Genomic DNA, 15,546 nt, shown 5'->3' on the forward strand with positions numbered 1-15,546 from the left:
TGTCAATCCAAGGTTTGGGAGTTTTTACTTTCACTTTCAATGAGAACAGTAAACATGACAAAACAGGGATGGTAAATCTCCCTAATGGGGGCACAGACTGCAATAAAATCTGACAAGAGATTTGACTCCCCTCCACTATATCCAAAAGAAAAAAAAATGCCTTTTGTGACACTTTAAAGAGAAAATACAGGCAATATTTAACTGTTGGATGCATAAAGATATACACAAAACTTATGCCGCGTACACACCATCACTTTTTGTGATGAAAAAAAGCCTTTTTTTTAAAAACGTCATTTAAAATTACCGTGTGTGGGGAAAACGTTGTTTTATGTCTTCTGAAAAACTGAAAAAAAAAAATTCGAACATGCTTAAATTTGTTGTGTCGTTTTTTAAAACGTCGTTTTTTGTGTCATTTAAAATGATAGTGTGTGGGCAAAACAACGTTTAAAACTAAGTTTTTAAACCCGCGCATGCTCAGAAGCAAGTTATGAAGCGAGCTTCAATGGAAAAGAGTGCTGAACGTAACCGTGCTTTGCTAGAGCATTTTGAAAAAACAATGGTGTGTAGGCAGTTTTTGAAAATGAAGTTTCAAAAACGTCGTTTTATTTAATGATTTAAAGCGTCGTTTTATTTCATCACAAAAAACGACCGTGTGCATTAGAATTCAGAAATCTGCAGCTTAATGCAGTCTCAGCCTGCCCACAGTTCACATTCTTTCAGAAAACAGTGACATCAGAAATGCTGCACATTGTCTAGGACAAGCAACTGGGGGCTGTGGCCGGCTTAAAAATAACCACATAGTGGATTTTCACCTGTGATGCCAAAAAAAATGTAACACCCAAAATGTAACAGTTAAGTGATTGTGGCATTTGGGAAAAACACTGTGGGCAGATGCTTAAGAGATCCATCAAAGCAAAACGTATTTTTGTTTAATATTGTATTGTGGCCAGGACTAGTAACTTTGGCCAAGTTGTTTGCGTGCATGTGACTGGTATTACCTTATAACAGGGCAGACTGTCCAATCCTGGGTATTCTTCTATGTCCCCTGTTTTCACATTAAAGCATGCACCATGCCAAGGACACCGCAATCTGTCCCCTGCCAGGAATCCTGTAAATATTGATAAAATTTAAAATTACCAGCTTCCCAACTTTTAATTATCACATGACTATTGCCTATAAGCCTCTCTGCAAGTACGGTAATTGCTGGGTAATTTCAATTTTTGTATGACAAATACAGAAGTTCTTTTTTTCTTTGGCAGAGGCCAATTTGAATGCATTCCCCAGAGAACATTGCCTAAAGGCTCTCTACTAGCCTGTGCTCCAGTGAAGTCAAACCAGTCATGGCTTTTTTAAAAGGAAAATGATCACTAGTCATAGGCTGTGGGATAACCTTGCAAAAATTAAGAACTATTAAAAAAAAAAAAAGCCTGAATGCCAACTCACAAGTTAAATATAGCCTCTGTAACCAAACAATAACTCCAAAAATGACAGACCTCCACTAAAGATGAGGTCACATAAAGAGGTTACTTTTAACAGACCAAGTGGCTTTGAAACTAGCATAAAACTGAAAAAGTACAAAAAATATTTTCACGATAGTTTCAATCCTGTTTTTTTTTGCAATATATAACTTTTTAAAGTAGAAAACATGAGCGCCCACATTGTGTCGACAATGCAGACTTGGATTCTTCTCAACAAGCCGTCGGTCTCTCACAGTACAAAACACCAAGATCACACCTTTGTGTACCGAATGGCACCTAGAGAACCCCACCTTTTAGGTGTAAGGTTAGTTTTGTGGTTTAGGACTATTGACAGGTGTACTTTAACATTGCAACAGTCATTGTAACCATAGAAGGGCCTTAAAGTGGACTTATTCAAATGTACATTTCACCAGAATCAACAACATACATCAGCACTATCAGCCCACAGTTTTGCGTTAAAAACATTAAAGTGAGAAAATATTATATCAAGAAATAGTACAAGAAGAAAAAAAAAAAAAAACAATACGTAATTGGGCTTGCCTCGGTCAAGGAGTTCATAAACATTATGCACATAGCAGGAACAGATTACATTTGAAAACGTGAGTGAAGAAATACTTGACCCACTTCACCCTTTATATTATATAACTGATAAGTCTTAATAAGTTACTCAACTTCTATTTGTGTTTCCTTATTAAAGAATGGGGCTATCTTTAAAAACACACCTAAGCTATTTTATTATATCCATTAAATCAAGCAAGTCCACAAATATAATATGTTATCTGTTCCACACTTTCCACATCTACTACTACTTTGCCAATTCAAATTTCCTACTTGTGACTGATAAAAACATCTGAACACATCTTCATACAAAAGGGAGCAATTACATCAAAGTATATCCCTTCACATCCTCATTCTCATATAGCCCAATCTTGTGCACAGATGAGAAGCACTGTGTGCTTTGCTAGACCCTCAGATCTTTCTGGTGTTATAAATGTTTAGTTGTAAGTCAAAGCACTTTATAGAACTGGTGTACTTTTGGTTTTATTTCTTTCTGTACCCAGTGTATCTATTTTAAGGAATCAGTCCACCATGTGAGAAAGTTGAGAGCAGTGAAATGAGTAAAAGAAGTTAGTGTGCATGCAGCTTACTTGTTGATCATTTAATAAATACAGCAAGAGGAGTCAACATTGGACTGTGACTCTTTTTTTTTTCATCACCCAAAAGCTGCTATTTTGGTAGATGTTTGGCGAGTAAAAAAAAATAATAATATCACATGAAAAGCTCTTATAAAGTTGAGGATTTTCTTGACAAACTCTTGAGTCTGTACGTTGCTGTGACCATTATGAGGGGTCCCACTCTCCCTGTTGGATTTTTTACTTATTTTATATAAATGCATAAAGCAGCAGTTGGTACTTGTGATGCAATTGCCTATATATGCTTCAGTCTAATTCTCTCCCTGCTATTTTAATGCTGTGGGTTAGAGGTAACAGGTGTTTTCATGTGTGACTCATCTCTCTCTGTAAAGACTGTTCATATGTTAAATAAGGCTAGCTTTTGAAAGGCCTTTAATTGTGTGATAACGCTGTCTACAACCTAGTGATGCTCAGAGGTGTTAATAGGTGTCAAACTGGATGCAGACGAAACGTCTGCCTAGGAAACTCAAGTGTGTGAAGGTGGTTTGTTGTTATGCTGTTTAAGGAATGTGCAATGATTAGACATGATAATTGTCGGTCGGTGCCGACCTGTCTAGAATGTTTTAGTAATTAGCCTTAGTGTGTGATTAGGGGGGTGGAGATTTCATTGTTGCTTGAATGTCTTGGACTGTATAAAAAGCTGAGAAGAAAACCATTAAAGTGTGTTGTTCCAGCAGTAAGCTTGGCATGTGTGGCTTATTGGGGCGACTCCAGGAATATTCCCCCTTGTGGAATATTGGGTGATTATCTTTATGGGAAGAAGGGAAGACTTTGACGGGGATATCATTCTAATACCGTCACAGTACTAAAACATGCAAAGATGAGCAAGAGCAAGCAAATCTTCCAGGTAATAGCGACAGAGTTAGAAATTATGGCAGGAGGCGCATGCGCGGAGGCGTCCAAGATGGCTGCTTAAGCCAGGAGCTCCGCTCTGCCACGGCCCCACGTCAGCCCTAGCACCGGATTCACGGCGGTGCGGGACCTTCTGAAGGGAGGATTCGATAGGGGGACACTCGGTGGAGACCCCCATGTACAGCAGCGTGGTCCGGAAGGGCCTGGAACCGCGCTATTCAGCGCTGAATACACAGGCCGAATCCAAGATGGCGGCCGCGCCTCAGCCACAAACACCTCACGCAGGGGGAAGCGCTGAATTGAGGCAAGTAATCTCCCCAGCCACCCTGAACTTTACACCTATGTCCACCCAAGGCTCCCCAGGCCCCATGTCTCGCCCGCCAGACACCTCAGAGACCCAGTCAGACCCCTCACTATCCCCCTATGCTGGTGCTGCACATGAGGTAACTTATGTATTGCCAGTCTCCAGGACCCCCACAGGACATTCAGAGATGGAAATACCACAGAATACAGGGGAACTTTTCTTGAAGTTCTCTGAACTACTTGAACGAGGCCTGGCCCAAACAGCAGTTAATATTACTAGGGAAATACATGCTGACTTCCAGAATTTGGGCTCCAGGATGGAGATTATAGAAAATAAATTGGACATCACTATATCTAGAACTAACCAGAACACCGACCAAATACAATCACTTCAGGAGCAACTGGACGTGGCCCTTAATAGAATTGACGACCTCGAGAATCGCTCCAGAAGGGACAATTTCAGGGTGAGGGGTCTCCCTGAGTCCGTTACAGATATCCCTAAAGCTATCCAGGACCTCATCAACAGCATGATCCCCACCATTGCACCCCACAAGCTGGAGCTGGACAGGGCCCATAGGTCCCTGGGCCCTCTGAGAAAGGACGGATCTCCCAGGGATATCATAGTAAAACCCCATTACTTCTCAGTGAAGGAAGAGGTCATGAGGGCTTCCCGTCAGCAACCCCGCATATCCTTCATGGGTCAGGATATTCAAATTTTCGCTGACATTTCTGCAGCTACCATACAAAGACGCAGATCGCTGAAACCTTTATTGCTGATTTTGTCCCAAAAGGACATCAAATATTGGTGGGGATTCCCGTTTGCCTTAAAATTCGCCTTCAAGGGCAAAACCCACGCCTTCACCACGCTATCTGAAGGAGAAAAAATTTTGCTAGCCTTGAAACTGATCTCGCTGGACTCAGCAATGGACACGACAAATTTTCCACCAGGTTCATCCAAACGATCCACCCCGGCAAGTCCTTTATCCCCCACCTGGCACACAAGCAAAAGCAGACGCACCAAAGATACCACAAAGACCTGAAATAATCATCATAGTGGCCCTGCTCACTGTTCTGGAGTTTCCCTCTGTTTGGTGTTTTTAACGGAGGATATTATACCTGTTAGGTATATTGGTTATGGGTACCCTATCCGTGGCTGGGGACCCATGAAATCCCCATACAGTTTTTTATTGAGACTGTTTTGTTTACTAGTTTTAGGTTCTCCGCACTGACCGTGATCCGTATATTTTTTCTCATGTATCACAATAGTTTACATTTAGAGTATTATATGATAAGCTATCGTCTCCTGATTGACTCTAAAGGGTTGATAGGGGCTGAGGCAGTTGCCTTGCGCCTCAGATCATCCCTGGACGGGGACTATGTCACTGTCGGGGTTTGGTCCTGTAGCCCGAGTTAAGGGCTACGTTATTGGTTCGTCTGACGAAGGTGGAACGGATCTTTTTCCCTTCCACGTTCGTTGTGAGGACAAACTTTATATTTTAAAATGTATTATCTCTTCTTTTGTTTGCTCGCTTATCTCTCTTCTCACTAACCTTTTTTTCTTGATTGCCAGTCCGTGCTTGTGTCACCTTGTCCATAGTATTCCAGGCCTCGGCTCGGTTCCTACTCTGCTCCGCTCTGTTGTCTCCCATGCCTCCATGTTGAAGGGGTAAGTTCCAAATTGCACCCACTTTGTTCTCCCAATGACTTCACCACATAACCCGACTTTGCCGAACTCGGTTAGAGTTGCCTCACACAATGTTCAGGGCTTGAATTCGCCCGTTAAGAGAAGGAAGGTGTTTCATTCTTACCACTCCCGGAAGATGTCAGTCGTTTTATTACAAGAGACACACTTTCCGGCCACTTACACGCCCTCCTTTCTTCATGCACATTATCCACAATTTTTTCTGGCTAACGCCGAGGATAAAACGAGAGGGGTGGCTATCCTTTTCGCGAAATCCTGCAAATTTAATCCGCTCCTGACTCATAGAGATCCTAATGGTAGGTTCCTGTTGGTTAAGGGGGAATTGGATGAACTACTAGTGTCATTCATCTCATACTACGCTCCCAACAGAGGACAGACCGAATTCTTTAAAACTATGTTTGATACCTTAGAACCTCTCTTGGAGGGAATGATAGTGTGCGGAGGAGACTCCAACATTGCATTCGACCTAAGCTTGGACAAATCCAAACCTATAGCTACAGCATTGACACGCCCATCTAGAGCTAGCTCACACATAGCAAAACTGATATATCAGCATAACCTGGTAGACATTTGGAGGGAACTCAACCCAAACAAAAAGGACTACTCCCACTATTCCCATCCGCACAGATCGTACTCTAGGATTGACCATATATTTATATCTGCTAGACATATTCCCCTGATCACGAAAGCTAATATAACGGACACAGCCCTTTCGGACCACTCCATGGTGGTTTGCTCGCTACAAACTCAAAACTCAAATCCCCACAAATCACACTGGAAATTAAATGAAACTTTACTACACGACCCTAAGGTGGTTTTAGAGATTGAAGGGGCCATCAAGGAATATTTTGGATTTAACAGCGTTGAAGGGACCTCGGCCGAGATATTGTGGGCAGCTCATAAAGCTACCATTCGCGGTAGGATCATTCAGATAGCCTCTAAAAGAAAGAAGGAAAAATCTGCGGAGGTGACGAGGCTTGAGAAAGATTTCTTAACCCTGCGCAGACAACATAAGAAGGACCAAACGACGGTTCAGGCTTCGCAGCTTGACGCCGCTCGACTAGCTTTAAATTTAGCCTTGACGGTTAGGGCGGAACGATCATTAAATTGGTCCAGTGCTAGATTTTATTTACACAGGAACAAAATGAACACGATGCTAGCCACCAAGCTCTCGTCGAGGTTCCGAACGTTTGCTATGCCCAAGATTAAGACCAGGGACGGGACAACAACCCTTAACCCTAAACGCATACTGCAAGAATTCGAAACCTTTTATACCTCCCTATATCGGGGGTCGGGGATGGCCAGACACCCCGAGGTCAATTCCTTTTTGGACCGGTTAGCGATCCCGAACCTACAGGAGAGTCATGTAGATTTGATGGAGGCACCGATCTCCACAGAAGAAACTATAGAGGTAATTAGGGGACTTAAGGATGGTTCGGCCCCTGGACCAGACGGTTTCTCAGTCCCATATTACAAGACTTTCTGTGAAATCTTGGCCCCTCACCTCACTAAATTTTTTAACTCAAAACGGGGGAGGGAGGGCGGATCCATGCACCCGAATTTGAATGAGGCATTTATCTCAGTCATCCCCAAACCAGATAAGGACTCAGAGCTCGTTGAAAATTACAGACCTATTTCCCTAATCAATAACGATTTAAAAATATTGACCAAGATACTAGCCAACAGGTTAAATTCTTTTATAAACATTTATATCCATAGGGACCAGGTTGGATTCGTCCCTGGTAGGCAGGGTCCTGACCAGGTGAGGCGAGCACTTGATATTATCTCTCTGCTTCAGTCGGGCTGGGACGGGAACCCGCGGCAGGAAGGACTCCTCCTTTCTTTAGACCTAAGAAAGGCGTTCGACTCTGTATCGTGGTATTACCTCTTCGAGATTTTGCGGCGTTGGGGCTTCGGTGAACAATTCCGGGGATTGTTGAAATCTTTCTATTCTGAACCCAGTGCACGGGTCAAACTACAGGGATTTTTCTCGGGCCCCATTAGAATTGCTAGGGGTACTAGACAGGGCTGCCCCTTGTCCCCCCTGATTTTCGCAATAGCGATTGAGACACTTGCTGTTGCGATCAGGTCAGACCCGGATATTAGGGGAGTATCATGTGGTTCCCAAATCCATAAATGCGCCCTCTTTGCAGACGACCTTCTTCTGTATATCTCCTCCCCGATCACATCTCTTCCAATTCTTTGCAACTTACTGGAGTCTTTCGGGAAGATTTCGGGTTTGCGGGTTAATTGGAATAAATCCCAAGCCTTAAACATTTCCACCCCCCCCTCAGTGATCGATCACTTGAAACCCTTGTTTGAATTCCAGTGGGCCGAATCATCCATTCGTTACTTAGGTATAAACCTCACAACCAAAATTGAACATCTCTACCAGGCTAATTATCCCCCTATATTTCGTAAACTAGAATTAGATCTACAGACGTGGGATCGACACAAACTTTCTTGGACAGGTAGAGTTAACGCAGTCAAAATGACTCTCCTACCAAGGTTACTCTACTTGTTTAGATCTCTACCAATAGCGGTTAAAAAAGACCAACTCAGACCACTACAGAGTAAAATTCTGAAATTTGTTTGGGAGGGCAAGGGTTATAGAGTGGCACAAAATGTCCTATACGGGCTCAGAACACAAGGGGGCCTTGGCCTACCAAACCTGTTTAAATACTACCAAGCTGCCAGACTAGCACAATTTTCTGCTATTTTTGCGGAATGTGAAAAACCAGAGTGGATAGAAATGGAGGGGTTGGCGATCCCTAATCTTTCGATAGAGAGCCTTTTCTGGTCTCCCCAAAAAACTAGACCCTCAATACTATCCCCCACATTGTCGCAATCCTTCAGACTCTGGGATGGCCTGAGACACCTTCCTTCTTTGGTCTCGGAGACTAAGCCTTTGACAAGGATCTTTCTCAACCCTCAGTTTCCTATAGGGATGGACATTTCGGCTTTCCAATGGTGGCTGGACAAAGGGATCTATAGAATAGGCGACTTTCTGACACCCATGGGCCCACTTACACTGGAACATTGTGTGAGGACACTTGACTTGCCCCTAACGGAAAGAGCCCGGTACACCCAAATTTCTAATTTCGTGTCATCCTTCTGGACTGACAATTTTAGACACGCAACTCTTACTAGTTACGAAAGCTGGTGTAAACAAATGACGGAACACAAGGGGGGAATATCTATAATATATATAGCTTTGTCTGAGGTGTCCACAAAATTCTCATACATGGAGGCATGGGAGAGAGACCTGCGGATGACCTGGGACTTGAGTAGATGGCACAAGGTAGGTTTGAAATCTTTCAAAGGTTTAGTAAATACCTCATTAGCTGAAGCCAACACAAAGGTTCTGATGCGGTGGTATCTGGTCCCCAGTAGGTTGGCTGCGATGTTTCCTACATCTTCCCCGTTATGCTTTCGCAACTGCCAAGCCCAAGGCACGATGCTTCATGTTTGGTGGGAGTGCCCCAGAATCAGGGGGTTTTGGAACAGAATATTTTGCCTTATCAGAAAAGTCACGGGGGTACCGTTGGTGAAGTCTCCGCAGATAGCTCTGCTGGGATCCGAGATCCCTCGGGTCTCCAAACCCATACAAAAACTGATAGCTTTCATGCTCATAGGAGCTAAAACCACTTTAGCGGCGGCCTGGAAGCAACCTAGGGTCTCTTTCTTGGCAGCTAAGGGGAAGATTTCTTGGATCATGACACAGGAAAAAATGGTCAGCTCCATCTCTAATACAAGCGATAATTTTGAGGCCACATGGGAGCCTTGGGCCAGACATGTTGGCGTATCTCCATCGCCGGGTCATGCGCTGTCCCCTTCGGGCACTTAATTAGCCTACTGGCAATCATTCTTTCTCATTTGCTCTATCTTTCTTTTTTCCTCTCTTTCTCTTTCCCTCTTTCTTTTATGCTAACCTTGGTACATTCTCCTCCTCGAGATCTTTGATTTAGTTATCATACTAGTCTGTTAATAGTCAATACTTTCATGGGAGCGCCCTGGGAGAGGGGGAGAGTATGGTGGGGAGTGGGAGGTCTTTTTCTTCACAGGTCCCTTGGGAAGGGACGGGTTGTCTAGCGCTCTTTTCCACATTTTGGGCGGGGTCCTAGGTTATCTGGGGTCACAGAAGTCTCTTACCAATACCTAGTTATGCTACCCATTTATCCGACACAGTTTGCTCCCTTTACGGGGTGTCGGATGAGACTCTGTACGGAAAGCGTTGATTGGGTTCCCCGCCCCTCTTTAGCCCAGCCTACATATAGTTGAGTTGGGGATCTCCTACGGGGACATCGATTTATATTTTAATTGCTTCCCCTTTATGGTGCTAGATTAATCTAAAATGAAAATTGAAGTTTGTATTGTATCTTCACTATTTATTTGTCGTTGACTTTTTGACATGGAATGTACTGAGAGCTTTATGTTGTACATTGTATTAATTTACTTCTTTATCAATAAAATAAAACATTAAAGTGAAATTATGGCAGGATGATCTCACGGTTTCCCTGTTTGAGTATCCAAGACTTAAGCCGGCCATAGATGGTTCAGCCGGGTGTGACAATTCCAACTAGGATCAGGGATTTTGAAGAGGATTAGGGGCAAGCCTCCTACCCACTAATTATAGCCCATGGAGAAAGCAGATAATTCTAGAATGATGGACAACCACTTAATGGACGTTGAGAGAGTGGTTTGCATGACTTCTCTAAATAAGGACAATAAAGCTTCCCTTCTGGAGTGGATGGAAAGAGGTAAAATTAATCTTGTACAGGTTAATGGTCAGAGAGAATATGGTGGTCCTCCTGCAGACTGGATTGGAGAGGCTCCTTCAAATGGGACAGAAGTTTGTTATGTGTTTATTGTTACTGTAAAGTAGGTCATTTTCATTGTTCTATTGTTTCGCTCTGTCTGAGCATCTCTTGAATATGAGATTAACCTTGTGACCATTTTAACTTATTGTGAGATGTTATGTCTTTATACTTCTAATGTGTATTGTACAGTACTTTTTATTTAGGGTTGTAGGTGCCAAATGGTCTGGTCACCTAGGCTGGTTTAAAAGACTAGTTAATTTAGCTTGTGTTAATTATATCACTGTGAGCTATTAGTTGCTAGAGGTGGATTAGCATAGTTTATGTTGGCTATCCCCTAGTTATGTTAATTATATTACTATAAAATAGTTTCTTTTGCATACAACAATGTTATAAGGCTCGCCTGATTGTGTGGTATATGAAGGCTCTGCGAGTTTTCAATAAACAGTTTTTATGTTTTTCACCACCCTACATTGTGTTCCGACTAGTGACTGGGTGGGCTGCGGGATCTTGGATCGTTCTGTTACCGAGTAAGGGAAGCTTACTTAAATGATGGACATATGCCTCTTGAGTACTGGGGTACGTCACACTGGGACTGGATGAGATTCAAACCATTTATGGTCAGGCAGATTGTACCAAAGTCGATCGACTTGGGTGCAACCAGTATGCTGGATTTTCACATGCGATTATTGCCAGTGGCTTTACCCGCTTGCAATATTCACTGTGTTCTCCTGGCAGGGTCAGCTCCCTACTCCCCCCAGGAGAACACAATATCTCTGCAGGAGAGATTGCCCCATCAACACAGTCAGTGTTTTTAGTGTTGTAGTCATATAGTTGTAATAGAGTGATAATTAATGATTTTAATTCCAGTTATTCCCGCAGCACTCGATTCATCCAGGAGAGATGCAGTCATTAGGTCCCAACACAGAAAAAAAGTTCAGAAGATACTTACAAAAGATGACAAATTAAAGTAAATATTACAATGGACAGCAGCCTTCATATAACCCAGTTTCTCCGGTCACATTTAGCCAAAAAGAGCCTTCCCTAATATACACCTTTTTCCCCCATGGTTGACAAGGACAAGCAATTTGATTGGCCAGTTTTATTAGGCGTTTGATCTGCTTTTGTCCTTCTGGGTGACAGATAATGCCTCTTATGCCGCATACAGACGGTCGTTTTTTGTGATGAAAAAAAACGAAGTTTTAAATCATGAAATAAAACGACGTTTTTGAAACATCATTTTCAAAAACGATGTTGCCTACACACCATCGTTTTTTTCACAATGCTCTAGCAAAGCGAGGTTACGTTTCACCACTTTTTTCCATTGAAGCTCACTTCATAACTAGCTTCTGGGCATGCGCGGGTTTAAAAACGTCGTTTTATAAGTCGTTTTTTGCTACACACGGTCAATTTCTGTGAAACAAAAACGACGTTTTGAAAAACGACACAAAAAATTCGAGCATGTTCGAATTTTTTTTTGGTCGTTTTTTTGAAGACATAAAACGACGTTTTGCCCACACACGATCATTTTAAATGACGTTTTTTAAAACGTCGTTTTTTTTCATCACAAAAAACGACCGTCTGTACGCGGCATTAGCCTTGGACCGCTGCAGTCATAAAAACCCCTGGAAATGTCCTAATTTGCATTCTTTTACCACTAATTAGGTTGGCCCTTTTATTAAAATTATCATAGTCATCTGTCCCTTAGATGTATAGTATACCTGGTTTGGTCAGTCTCTTTAACCTCTTGCCACCTGCCCACCATCAAATTACGGCTGGGCAGCTCTCGTTCTGAATGGACGTCATAAGACGGGGGGGGGGGCAAGCAGCGATTGCAGCCGATCTCTGTAAAGAGCTGCGGCTCTTTAACCATGTGATCGGCTGTGTCCAATTACAACCGGTCAAATGTAAACACAGAAATGCCGGTAATTAGCGCTCCTCCTCACAGTGCAAACACCACATCCTTATTTACATTTTTCATATGTTTCTTTGAATTAGATTCACAGGTGTCTTGCAGCAGTGCCCCCTAGAATTAGCTGGAGACAGGTCGGGAGTCCCTTCATATACCATTTAATCAGCGCTCCTCGCCTCACACTGACCACAGTGAAGGTGAAAACTTACTTATTTACAAAATGTACTGAAAAACTAAAAAAATGTTTCTTCAAAAAAAGATATATATATTTTTTTAAAAATAAAAATACAAGGAAAAAAAAAAAAAAAAAATATTAAAGCGGATGTGCCATGAAAAAAAAAAAAATTAAAAGCCAGCAGCTACAAATACTGCAGCTGCTGAGTTTTAATATTAGGACACTTACCTGTCCTGGAGTCCAGCGCCGTCCGCAGCAGAGGACGAGCGATCGCTCGTCACTCTGCTGCTCCCCCCACCATCCACGGCGAGGGAACCAGGAAGTGAAGCGGTCCGGATTCACTGCCCGGTTCCCTACGGCCCATGCGCGAGTCACGCTGCGCCTGCCGATTGTATCCCGCTGTGTACTGGGAGCCGAGTGTTCCCAGCACACAATGGGGGGGCGGCGGCGGGAGGTGACGTCATGCCCGCAGTCTGCCCGAGACTGTTGTGGCCGGAAGTGGGTGCAAATACCTGTCTTTAGACAGGTATCTGCACCCCCCTCCCCCCTTAAAGGTGTCAAATGTGACACCGGAGGGGGGGGAGGGTTCCGATCAGCGCGAGTTCCACTTTAAAGGTGGAGCTCCGCTTTAAGCGATTAAATATCACCAAAAGAAAGCTCTATTTGTGTGAAAAAAATTAAAAACATTTCACATGGTTACAGTGTAGCATGACCATGCAATTGTCATTCAAAGTGTGACAGCGCTGAAAGCTGGTCTGGGCAGGAAGGCGGTGCAAGTGCTGTATTGAGGTGGTTAATCAACAAGTTTCCTTTGAAATGCCTAGTTAGATAAACAATCTATTCCCAAATATCAATGTGGCCTTGCACAATATTAACATCTTTTTGAGGTGTTAAATGGACTTGTCACTTGCCTGTCCCAGAATGTCTGTTTGTGAACCCATCACAATACATACACACACACATTATTCTACATAAATCGCCCAACATAACAATGTTGTCCAATGGGTTAAGAGGGGGGTGAAAATATTTTCTGTACACATACATTTTATTTTTTTATTGCTGTGAGAAAGGATCAATGTACAAATAATGGTAAACACTATTGGCCTTTCTCGGTTCCAGAGCATGGCAGTTGAGAAGATAAAGGCTAGATCCCATTTCAAGCATTATTGCATTATCCATCTATGGCCTGGTTCACACCTATGCATTTTTTAGTGCGTTTTCAGTTTTGCACAAACACTACAGTCCATTTAACATAGTTTCCTATGGTCACATTCACATCTGTGCATTGTATGAAAAGGGTGAGGGACCAGCAGGTTGTGTTTTTGGTTCCATAGACTTCAATGGAGAAAAAATGTCTACTGAAAAATGCAAAGTGAATCTGATATATGCAACCTGCATAGGTGTGAACCAGGCCTTATAAAAAGGGAGAAATGACCTACACTTGCATGAATGAATGTCTACGGTTATATTAAAACATTGTATTAAAATACTTTATGCAACCTATTCTTCTGTAGAACAGTTTGTATTAGACGAAACACCAGTTATCCAGACTACAAGTTTTGCAAATAATGCAGATACATCCTTTAATATGCTTACAATGCATTTTCAAGCTCTGTAGTATGTTGCGTAAACTGTAGGCAAATAATTACATGAAACCAGCAACAAACAGAAGATTATTTTAAAAAATTTTCTTTTACCTTAAAATCAGGCATTGTAGCGCGAGCTACAGTATGCCTGTCCCGAATTTTTTACCCCCGTACTCACCTTGTAGTCGTCCATCGAAGATACCGGGGAATGGGCGTGCCTATGGAGACGGAGGATGATTGACGGCCGGCTCTGGCGCGTCACGCTTCTCCGGAAATAGCCGAAATAGGCTTGGTCTTCACGACGCGTGCGCATAGCCTGTGCGCAGGCGCCGTGAAGAGCCGAGACCTACTCCGGCTGTCTTCGGGGAGAGTGACGTGCCAGGGCCGGCCGTCAATCATCCTCCCTCTCCATAGGCACGCCCATTCCCCGCGGGAGCCGAAATCTACGATGGACGACTACAAGGTGAGTACGGGGTTAAAAAAATCGGGACAGGCATACTGTAGCTCGCGCTACAATGCCTGTCTCGATGGTAAAATGTGTCGGGGGGGGTGAACTACCGCTTTAAATAAGGGATTTTTTTTCCCAAAAAAATACATACATTGCATGTACCTTGTGGGGTTTTTAGTGCTTCCATTGATTGAAATTATGCTAAAATTATAGGCACGGATTCACATTTAGGATCGGTTCACATTAGCCTGAGTCCAAAGTCGCATGACTTTCAGTGTAACGTTGGAGTACAACTTTGTTGTGACTTTTTTTACTCTGTACCATTGAAGTCGTATCAGACAGACCAAAGTAGTGCAGGAACCTTTTCTAAAGTCGCACAGACTTGTGTAGTATCAGTTAAGACTGCTCTCATAGAAAAACATTGAATTTCACATGTCACCTGACTTGAGGTCTCACAAGTCAAATCCTATGTCACATCAGTGTTAACCGAGCCTGAGAGGGAAGTTGCACTTTGCAATGGAATATACCCCAGAGTGAATGAAGTGACGCTCTGCTCTTTTTTTATTTATTTTCCTTTCACATGTTAAGGTATTCTTTTCAAAGTTAAATTTCACTATATTCACTAAGCTCTTTGGGACATTGCAAATTGCAACTTCCCTTGCAAAGTGACCAGCCCTTATGCCTTTAGTAAATCAACCCCAATGTGTAAAAATACCTATTCCAACTGGTTATGTAAAAAAAATGGTTTATAAAATCAATTGTTTCTAGGCACCTGCCTACGTGTCCCAATGGTAAATCCTGACCTGAAGACAATTTTTCTTGCCAAATAATTCACTACAATGCTGGTCGGTGGACATAAATGTAAGTGGGGCCTATTTTCATTACCACCACGACAGAGTTTTCATTGAACAATGATATGCTCACACTGGAATGTACAGTACACACACACACAGGCATTTTAGAGAGGAGTACATTATACACCAAGAATCATTATATAACAAACTCTTGTACCATTTAACAGGGAAATGGTCAATGAAACAAAAAGGTTTCTGTAATAAGTCCAAAGTGAAAATGTACAAC

General features: G+C 42.7%; 1 protein-coding gene across 2 annotated transcripts in view; it reads right to left on the minus strand.

The window, feature by feature from the left end:
- LOC120927600 (apoptosis-inducing factor 3-like) overlaps positions 1 to 15,546 on the minus strand; it is a 150,771-nt gene that overhangs the window by 109,115 nt on the left and 26,110 nt on the right. For both annotated transcript variants that reach the window (XM_040338380.1, XM_040338381.1), the window contains exon 4: positions 999 to 1,108. In XM_040338380.1, coding sequence (XP_040194314.1) covers positions 999 to 1,108 — 110 coding nt within the window. The remainder of the gene's footprint in view (positions 1 to 998; positions 1,109 to 15,546) is intronic.

Source organism: Rana temporaria, chromosome 2, assembly GCF_905171775.1.
Source record: "Rana temporaria chromosome 2, aRanTem1.1, whole genome shotgun sequence".
NCBI lineage: Eukaryota > Metazoa > Chordata > Amphibia > Anura > Ranidae > Rana > Rana temporaria.